Raw genomic sequence first — 10850 nt, 5'->3', positions numbered from 1 at the left:
CTGGTGTGCCGGAGAGCGTGATTCCTCTGGATCAACTGTGGGTATACAATTGTGTGTATAGGATTGTAATTTTTATTTCCCCTTTAGGCTAGGTTCACATAACTGTGTCCACGGGTCACAGCATGGGGTCCGGTGCGTTTCTGTACACCGCAATTCAGTTCTGAATTTTTCCCTGAATTGGCACCTCAACCGGACCCAAAAAATGCACAGGACCCGTTTTGCAATCCGCCCCCAACCTGTGCGAACCGGCTGCATCGAGAGTCAGTCACACTCGCCTATCATGCGAATTGGAAGCGGGGAAACCCCCATCCAATTTGCAGATATGTGGACCCAGCCTTACTATTTGAATTAGATGGACTTGTGTCTTGGTTGCCAAGTATACTGTTGTATCCAGGACATTGTACAGAGTGGTCTGAAAAGTAAGTGTGGGAGGGAGGACCATCATAGACCAAGAGCCCCCTCTCTATCTTAAGAGTCCCCCTAAGCCCTACAGCCTCCTCTTCCCTCAGAGCCCTGCTGCCCAACAACCTAATTAAGAGCCTAGAGCTATCTAACTCCACTACTCCCTCAGGGGCCCAAAACCCTCTAGCCTCAGTACCCCAGTCAGTGCTGTTTGTTTAGAGGACCATATTACTAGAATTTATCTCCAACACGAAGAGAATGTTCCAGCCCCGTAAGTGGGGGAATGTTCTGACCCTGAAGGGGTTATTCTAGGTTTCCACACTATATATGTGTGTATCATCACCTGCTGGAGATAAAAGACATCACAGTGACTATGGAGGAAGAGGACGGACATGACGGGGGGGGGGGGGGGTTACTGGGTGTAAATAGAAAATAAGATCTTATTACCTCCTCTGCTGCCACTTCCAACATTGTCTTCTATCTACTAATTCCAGTCTGATGTCCGCATCCGGAATTTCCTATTTTACCTGACATCACTTCCTGTCTTCCATAGAGACTTCCTGTCTGGGTAGAAGTGAGATCACCACCTTGTGGAGCTCAGATTAACTGCAGCCCTGAGAAACGTCTTGTAGTGTGATCACGGCCTTGTGCTGTGTGTGTATGTACTGTATATCCTTATAGATGGGTCATCTCCACTCCCACCAAGGGGGAGAGAAATATATTACTGCCTAGTTCAGCCTTTCTCAGCCCGAGAAACGTCTCGTAGTGTGATCACGGCCTTGTGCTGTGTGTGTATGTACCGTATATCCTTATAGATGGGTCATCTCCACTCCCACCAAGGGGGAGAGAAATATATTACTGCCTAGTCCAGCCTTTCTCAGCCAGGGTTACCCCAAAGGTCTCTAGGGGCTTCTTGAGCAATGAACAATTTCTGTCTCTTTGTAACCACTATTTCATAATTGATGTAAGAACGTCTTTCTCCCACAGACTATTGATATAAGAGTATCCTTCTCCTATTGGTCACCAATGTAAGGGATCACTAAACAGACCACTTGAAATCTTGAAAGGCACTCCTTGCTTTGAAGGAGCCCATGTTTGGATAGAATTTGTCCTGTTTGGGGGGGGGGGGTGTCTGGACACAATTTAAAGCGGAGTTCCACCCTGGGAAAGTTTTTTTTAATATAAAATACCCCCGGGACAGTCAGGGCTAGTGCATACCACAATGGCTAGCCATTGATCTTTCCCGGGTTGCACTTACCTTTTAGAAGAAATACTTACCTTGAAAAAGTATTGACCAGCGCTGCCATCTCAGGTGTGGGCAGCTTGAAGCCAGCGTGATCCTCTTCTGTGTCCTCTTCCGTCTTCTTCGGTCCAACGATGCACTGCACCGGCCCTGCCGTCACTTCCGGGGCCGCAGCGTCATCCCTGCACATCTTCTGGGCATGCCCAAAAGCTGTTTAGCAAGGTATGACGGCGCCTGCACCGGAACTGACGTCGGGGGCCGGTGCAGGCGCATTGATTCCTGGGAGCGATGACGTTCAGCTCCCAGGAATCATTGCAAGCCACAAGTGACGAATCGCCGTGGCCGCCGAGGGGAGGAAGAGGAAGTAAGGTAAGTATATTTTCTTCTAAACAAGGTAAGTAAAAAAAAAAATTGCGATTATCCATTTGTTTTTCAGGTGACCCGAAGCAAGAAAATGGAGGTAAGTATAATTTTAGGGTGGAACTCCTCTTTAACAATTGGGTACTTAGCCTAATTGAACCTCCAGCTGCAGTATTACTACAACTTCTAAATTTTGGCGCGTCCCACTTAAGCCTCAAGCTGGTTGATAGGGATCCAATGGACGCATGTGCCCGAACACCTGGTGACGTATCCTCACCGGCCAATTCAGTTTTCCACTGGAGGTTCCTGGCTGTCAGGTGAATGTAGACAAAATGTCAGAAAAAAACTGCATGGGGCCCCAAAAAATGTCATACTTGACCCTTCAGGTCTGTTATAGATGTTAAGAGGGAGCATAAAACAAGAATAAAAGTATGAGGTCCCTGCCAAAATCCATACCGGATGCAAGAAGCTGACTCTCTATAAGAAGTCTTGTCTCTGCCAGCTGGGAAAATAGTCAATGGGAAAACGAGTTGTTGAGGATTTGAATGGTAAACTCCTTCATTGTTCCTGGTCAGCTGGGGAATAGGAATGGGCTCGGGCGTGTTCGGGATCCCACCTGCCTGATCCCACCAGGAGGATGACATCGCACACGGCTAATCACAGGCAGTGAGACATTTCCCAGTCCGCACCTGCACAGATCGGGAAATGTCTCACTACCTGTGATTAGCCGTGTGCAGTGCCGACTTCCTGGTTGGATCGGGCAGGAGGGATCCCGAACATGCCCAAGCCCATCTCTACTGGGGAAATATTGGCTCCCAGAACTTCCCAGCCTGAAAACTGGTTGGAGAATTGGAATAGTAAACTCCTTCATTGTTTTCAGCTGGGGGTGTCGGGGGTTTCATTGACTTATACACAACTTCACTTTTACAACAAACTCTTCCCGTTCCTCCAATCCCAAGATGAGGAAAGGTTCAGGTGACACCTGTAGTATCTGCTTTGTCTGAAGTCCAGGCACCATCTTTCATTAACATTCCATATTATTCATTAGAATTTATATCAGAAAAAGTGATCACTTCCACAGACCCCTGGTAATAGTGGGTCCCCCCCCCCCGAACACCCAAGTAATGGTGGGCCCTCCCCACACCCCGGTTAATAATGGGACCCCCATGGTGGGTCCTACCGCACAACCCGGTAATGGTGGTTTCCCAACAAACTCTGGTAATGGTGCATTCCCCTACACACTCCGGTACTGGTGGTTCTCTCTCACACCCCTGGTAATGGTGGTTCCCCTGCACTACCCGATAATGGTGGGTCCCCTGCACACCCTAGTAATGATGGGTCCCCAACACACCCCAGTTATGGTGAGTCCCTCCTACATACCCGGGTAATGATGGGTCCCTGCTAGGGTTGAGCGGACACCTAGATGTCCGTGTTCGACGGGTTCGGCCGAACTTTAAAAAAAAGTCCGGGTCCGTGTCCCGGACTTTTACCGAACTTTTCCCGGACACCGAACCCCATTGAAGTCAATGGGGACCCGAACTTTAAGGCACTAAAATGGCTCTAAAACACCAAAGGAAAGGGCTAGAGTGCTGCAAATGGCAGCAAAACGTAATTAAGAGCATGGCAAGTGCTCTGCAAACAAATGTGGATAGGGAAATAACTTAAAACAACAAAAAAAAACAGAAAAATAAAACAATGTTCTTCTTCATCTCTGAAGGACGAGGCCCATATGGAGTAGGAGGGAGGTTGAGGTGGTGGTGGATGTGGCGGTGACATAGGCGTGCGCACAGGGTGTGCTGGGTGTGCCTGGGCACACCCTAATCACCTAGGGCACATAGCATTGCCAGTGAGGAGATGGGAAAGATCTCCCTGGGACCTGCTCTGCTCTATTTCTCCTTGCCTACAGGTACATGGCCCCGATACATTACTCTCCCTGCTGGCAAACACATGCATGTGTATTTCAACTTTGGGGTGCACACCTTAATGCAATAGGCTGCGCACACCTATGGGCGGTGTAGGTGGAAGCGGCGGTGGAGGAGGACCAGGGCCGGATTAACAGCATCATGGGCTTGGTGCTGAGGATTTTGAAGGGCCTTAAGGGCCGTGCCTTGCCATGCACCCAGAGGAGGAAGGGTGCAGCCATGCATGCCTAATTCAACATGGGATGCTGTCTCTGAAGCCCATAAACACATCCATGCATCGCCAACTGTCCCTCCTTGTCCGGCCTTCACGCTGTGTGGGGAGGTTCTGAGGGAGCTGCCTGGGGAAGCGAGCATAGAAGCCAGACTTCTGTGTTTACAAGTGACAGAAGAGCGGTAACAGTGAATATGGCCAACCCGGGGCCTATATAAAAGGTAGGGGCCTGGAGCTGCAGCTCCAATAGCCCCTACATTAATCTGGCCCTGAGGAGGAGGACGAGGTAGCCAACACTGCTTCTTTTCAAAAATTTTAAATGAGGGTACACCCCAAAAGAGTGAGAAAGAGCAAAAATGGAACAATGGGTGGGTAAGGTCGGTATCCATTGCTATTCTGCATAAGGTACGGAAAAGTCCCGTGGGATCCATGCCTGGTTCATTTTAATGAACGTGAGCTTGTCCACATTGTCTCTGGACAGGCGGCTGCGCTTGTCTGTTATAACGCCCCCAGCCGTGCTAAATACCCGTTCAGATAATACACTGGCTGCAGGGCACGCCAGCACCTCCAAGGCGTAAAGGGCAAGCTCAGGCCATGTGCCCAATTTGGAGACCCAGAAGTTGAAGGGGGCAGACCCGTCATTCACTACATGTAGGCGTGTGCACACATACTGCTCCACCATGTTGGTAAAATGCTGCCTCCTGCTAAGACGTTCCATCTGAGCTGCTGGTGCTGCTGTTTGTTGTGGCGTGCTGACAAAGCTTTTCCACATTTCGGCCATGCTAACCCTGCCTTCTGAGGTGCTGGCGGTGCCCTGGTTGCGTTGGCAAACTCCTCCTCCTCCTCCTCTGCCTTGTGCTTCCACTGTGGCCCCGCTGTCAGATGGGAATGCCAGCAGCATGGCGTCTACCAGCGTGCGCTTGTACTCGCGCATCTTGCGATCGCGCTCCAGTGAGTGAATTAAGGACGGTACGTTGTCCTTGTAACGGGGATCCAGCAGCGTGGCCACCCAGTAATCAGCACAAGTTAGAATGTGGGCAACTCGGCGGTCGTTGTGGAGACACTGCAGCATGTAATCGCTCATGTGTGCCAGGCTGCCCAGAGGCAACGAAAGGCTGTCCTCTGTGGGAGGTGTATCGTCCGTGTCCTCTGTATCCCCCCAGCCACGCACCAGTGATGGCCATGAGCTGGCCTGGGTGCCACCCTGCTGTGAACATGGTTCCATCTCCTCCTCCAGCTCCTCCTCCTCCTCATCCTCCTCATCCTCCAGAACTGTGCCCCTGCTGGACAATTGCGTCCCTGGCGTTTGCGTGTGCAGGAACCCACCCACGGAGCCCCTTGCGAATGACTGCCCTGAAAGCCTTGGAAATGTTACCTCTTCATCCTCCTCCTCCTCCTCATCCTGTGCCACATCCTCTTCCATCATCGCCCGAATTGTTTTTTCAAGGAGGCATAGAAGTGGGATAGTTAAGCTGAGAACGGCGTCATTGCCACTGGCCATGTTGGTGGAGTACTCAAAACAGCGCAACAAGGCACACAGGTCTCGCATGGAGGCCCAGTTATTGGTGGTGAAGTGGTGCTGTTCCGCAGAGCGACTCACGCGTGCGTGCTGCAGCTGAAACTCCACTATGGCCTGCTGCTGCTCGCACAGTCTTTCCAGCATGTGCAAGGTGGAGTTCCACCTTGTGGGCACGTCACATATGAGGCGGTGAGCGGGAAGGCCGAAGTTACGCTGCAGCGCTGCCAGGCGAGCAGCAGCAGGGTGAGAACGCCGAAAGTGCGCACAAACGGCCCGCACTTTCTGCAGCAGCTCTGACATATCGGGGTAGTTTTTAAGGAACCTCTGCACCACCAAATTCAGCACATGCGCCAGGCAAGGGATGTGCGTCAAACCGGCTAGGCCCAGAGCTGCTATGAGATTTCGCCCGTTATCACACACCACCAGGCCGGGCTTGAGGCTCGCTGGCAGCAACCACTCATTTGTCTGCTGTTCCATGCTCCTCCACAACTCCTGCGCGGTGTGTGGTTTGTCCCCCAAACAGGCAAGTTGTAAAACTGCCTGCTGTCGTTTACCCCTGGCCGTGCTGAAGTTGGTGGTGAAGGTGTTACGCTGTCCGGATGAGGAGGCGGTAGAGGATGAGGAAGCGGAGTAGGAGGAGTTACGAACAGGAGGCAAACTGAAGCGCCCTGCAATCCTCGGTGGTGGAAGGACATGCGCCAAATTGCTATCCGCCTCAGGCCCATCCGCCACTGCATTTACCCAGTGTGCCGTTAGGGAGATATAATGCCCCTGACCGTGCTTACTGGTCCACGTATCCGTAGTTAGGTGGACCTTGGCACAGATGGCGTTGCGCAGTGCACACCTGATATTTTCCCCCACTTGGTTGTGCAGGGAAGGGATGGCTTGCCTGGAAAAGTAGTGGCGGCTGGGCACGACGTACTGTGGGACAGCCACCGACATAAGGTTTTTAAAACTGTGCGTCTCCACCAGACGGAATGACAGCATTTCAAAGGCCAATAATTTTGAAATGCTGGCATTCAGGGCCAGGGATCGCGGGTGGGTAGGGGGGTACTTCCTCTTCCTCTCAAGTGTTTGGGAGATGGAAAGCTGAACGCTTCCACGGGACATTGTGGAGATGGTTGTTGGTGACCCAGGTGGTGGTGTTGCTGACAGATCGTCTGTTTGCGGGGTGGCAGGTGCCGGTATCACTACAGATGTGGCTGGAGCGGCCGAGACTGCAGCAGAAGAGGAAGCAGGATGAGCCAGAGACGTTTCTTGGTTTTGAAGGTGTGTACTCCACTGCAGCTTGTGCTTTGCACTTAGATGCCTGATCATGCAGGTTGTGCTCAGGTTGAGAAGGTTTATGCCTCGCTTCAAGCTCTGATTGCACAGGGTGCAAACCACTCGTGTCCTGTCATCAGCACATTTTCTAAAGAACTTCCACGCTAGAGAACTCCTTTGAGCTGACTTTGGTGCGCTCGTTCCCTTGCTGCGTTGGGCAGTAGCGGGCGTAGTGTCTAGGGCACGGCCGCTCCGCTTCTGCACCCTGCTCCCTCTTCTGCTGTGCTGGTGGCTCTGTGCGACCACCGCCTCTTCCTCCAAACTACTCAGGTCACCTGCATGACGTTCATTCCATGTGGGGTCGAGGACCTCATCGTCCTCCACATCATCTTCCACCCAGTCTTCACCCCTGCCCTCCTTGTCGGTCTCCACAATGCTGAACGCCGCAGCAGTTGGCACCTGCGTTTCGTCATCATCGGAGACGTGCTGCGATGATCCTTGCATGTACTCATCTTGAGAAATAAGTGGTTGGGCATCGCTGCACTCAATCTCTTCCACTTCTGGGGCAGGGCTAGGTGGATGGCCCTGGGAAACCCTGCTGACAGAGTCCTCAAAAAGAATAAGAGACTGCTGTATGGCTTGGGGCTCAGACTGCTGGCCTGATTTGCAAGGGGGTGAGGTGAAAGACGGTTGGACATTGGCTGCAGGTGCCAACTCTGACCTTTCTGCAGTAGACTGGGTGGGAGACAATGTGAAGGAACTGGAGGCACTGTCAGCAGCAAACCAATCTACTATCGCCTCAACTTGTTCTGGCCTCATCACTTCTAGGGGCGTTTGATGCCCTACCAAATACTGATGCAGGTTCTGTCGCCTACTCACACTTGAGGAAGGTGTTTCACTTGTGCGTGTAGCTGGCACAGATCGACCACGTCCTCTCCTTGCAACAGGAGCTCTACCAGCAGCACCACGACCCAGGCCACGGCCCTTATTTGACGGTCTCCTCATATTTCTGTAATTTAAGATCTTGCCCTAGAAAGGTTTTTATTGAATAGCGGAATAGGAAATATGATCCAAAAAAGTGTATGTATCTCGCACGTACAAAACCACACTAGGCCCCAATTACTATTGTTTCTACCCCTAAAAGGATGGATGAGGAGTAGGAGGAGTATGGAACAGACAGCACCCTCAAATCTTCAGAAGTATGAGATGAACCCCAAAAACTTGGAAAGGTGGATCTCACACGTACCGACACAGACTATCCCGCAATTCAATTGATCCTCAAAGGTTTTTATTGAATAGCGGAATAGGAAATATGATCAAAAAAAGTGTATGTATCTCGCACGTACACAACCACACTAGGCCCCAATTACTATTGTTTGTACCCCTAAAAGGATGGATGAGGAGTAGGAGGAGGAGTATGGAACAGGCAGCACCCTCAAATCTTCAGAAGTATGAGATGAACCCCAAAAACTTGGAAAGGTGGATCTCACACGTACCGACACAGACTATCCCGCAATTCAATTGATCCTCAAAGGTTTTTATTGAATAGCGGAATAGGAAATATGATCAAAAAAAGTGTATGTATCTCGCACGTACACAACCACACTAGGCCCCAATTACTATTGTTTGTACCCCTAAAAGGATGGTTGAGCAGTAGGAGCAGGAGTATGGAACAGGCAGCACCCTCAAATCTTCAGAAGTATGAGATGAACCCCAACAACTTGGAAAGGTGGATCTCACACGTACCGACACAGACTATCTCGCAATTGAATTGATCCCCAAAGGTTTTAATTGAATAGCGGAATAGAAAATATGATCAAAAAGAAAGTGTATGTATCTCGCACGTACACCACCACACTAGGCCCCAACTACTATTGTTTGTACCCCTAAAAGGATGGTTGAGCAGTAGGAGGAGGAGTATGGAACAGGCAGCACCCTCAAATCTTCAGAAGTATGAGATGAACCCCAAAAACTTGGAAAGGTGGATCTCTCTCACACGTACCAACACAGACTATCCCCCAATTTAACTGATCCCCAAAGGTTTTTGATTAAATAGCGGAATAGAAAATATGATCCAAAAAAAGTGTATGTATATCACACGTACACAACCACACTAGGCCCCAATTACTATTGTTTGTACCCCTAAAAGGCTAGATGAGGAGTAGGGGGGGTATGGAACAGGCAGCACCCTCAAACCTTCAGAAGTATGAGATGAACCCCAACAACTTGGAAAGGTGGATCTCTCTCACACGTACCAACACAGACTATCCCCCAATTTAACTGATCCCCAAAGGTTTTTGATTAAATAGCGGAATAGAAAATATGATCCAAAAAAAGTGTATGTATATCACACGTACACAACCACACTGGGCCCCAATTACTATTGTTTGTACCCCTAAAAGGCTAGATGAGGAGTAGGGGGAGTATGGAACAGGCAGCACCCTCAAACCTTCAGAAGTATGAGATGAACCCCAACAACTTGGAAAGGTGGATCTCTCTCACACGTACCAACACAGACTATCCCCCAATTTAACTGATCCCCAAAGGTTTTTGATTAAATAGCGGAATAGAAAATATGATCAAAAAGAAAGTGTATGTATCTCGCACGTACACCACCACACTAGGCCCCAACTACTATTGTTTGTACCCCTAAAAGGATGGTTGAGCAGTAGGAGGAGGAGTATGGAACAGGCAGCACCCTCAAATCTTCAGAAGTATGAGATGAACCCCAAAAACTTGGAAAGGTGGATCTCTCTCACACGTACCAACACAGACTATCCCCCAATTTAACTGATCCCCAAAGGTTTTTGATTAAATAGCGGAATAGAAAATATGATCCAAAAAAAGTGTATGTATATCACACGTACACAACCACACTAGGCCCCAATTACTATTGTTTGTACCCCTAAAAGGCTAGATGAGGAGTAGGGGGGTATGGAACAGGCAGCACCCTCAAACCTTCAGAAGTATGAGATGAACCCCAACAACTTGGAAAGGTGGATCTCTCTCACACGTACCAACACAGACTATCCCCCAATTTAACTGATCCCCAAAGGTTTTTGATTAAATAGCGGAATAGAAAATATGATCCAAAAAAAGTGTATGTATATCACACGTACACAACCACACTAGGCCCCAATTACTATTGTTTGTACCCCTAAAAGGCTAGATGAGGAGTAGGGGGGGTATGGAACAGGCAGCACCCTCAAACCTTCAGAAGTATGAGATGAACCCCAACAACTTGGAAAGGTGGATCTCTCTCACACGTACCAACACAGACTATCCCCCAATTTAACTGATCCCCAAAGGTTTTTGATTAAATAGCGGAATAGAAAATATGATCCCAAAAAAGTGTATGTATATCACACGTACACAACCACACTAGGCCCCAATTACTATTGTTTGTACCCCTAAAAGGCTAGATGAGGAGTAGGGGGGGTATGGAACAGGCAGCACCCTCAAACCTTCAGAAGTATGAGATGAACCCCAACAACTTGGAAAGGTGGATCTCTCTCACACGTACCAACACAGACTATCCCCCAATTTAACTGATCCCCAAAGGTTTTTGATTAAATAGCGGAATAGAAAATATGATCCAAAAAAAGTGTATGTATATCACACGTACACAACCACACTAGGCCCCAATTACTATTGTTTGTACCCCTAAAAGGCTAGATGAGGAGTAGGGGGAGTATGGAACAGGCAGCACCCTCAAATCTTCAGAAGTATGAGATTGTGTTCACTGTACCCCACAAAGATTGAGTTCACTGCACCCCACAATGATTGTGTTCACTGCACCCCACAAAGATTGTGTTCACTGCACCTCACAAAGATTGTGTTCACTGTACCCCCCAAAGATTGTGTTCACTGCACCTCATAAAGATTGTGTTCACTGTACCCCCCAAAGATTGTGTTCACTGCACCCCACAA

The 10850-nt window shown here is 49.4% G+C and overlaps 3 protein-coding genes across 3 annotated transcripts in view; 1 reads left to right on the top strand and 2 right to left on the bottom strand.

The window, feature by feature from the left end:
* The window catches only part of LOC309564074 (uncharacterized protein), a gene marked incomplete at both ends in the record, with an annotated part of 288253 nt that extends 285230 nt beyond the window's left edge, over window positions 1-3023 (bottom strand). The window contains one exon of the mRNA XM_082268699.1: window positions 2928-3023. Within this exon, the coding sequence (XP_082124825.1) occupies window positions 2928-3023 (96 nt within the window). The remainder of the gene's footprint in view (window positions 1-2927) is intronic.
* Window positions 1-10850, bottom strand: part of LOC309564057 (uncharacterized protein) — a gene marked incomplete at its 5' end in the record, with an annotated part of 455352 nt that overhangs the window by 13704 nt on the left and 430798 nt on the right. The gene's annotated exons all lie outside the window — the stretch shown is intronic.
* The window catches only part of LOC309564465 (uncharacterized protein), a gene marked incomplete at both ends in the record, with an annotated part of 1172539 nt that overhangs the window by 1141713 nt on the left and 19976 nt on the right, over window positions 1-10850 (top strand).

The sequence above is a fragment of the Pelophylax lessonae genome (assembly GCF_965119305.1).
Source record: "Pelophylax lessonae genome assembly, chromosome: 9".
Classification (NCBI taxonomy): domain Eukaryota; kingdom Metazoa; phylum Chordata; class Amphibia; order Anura; family Ranidae; genus Pelophylax; species Pelophylax lessonae.
Note: the sequence above shows the minus strand (reverse complement) of the source record. Positions and strands in the feature narration are given on the sequence as shown.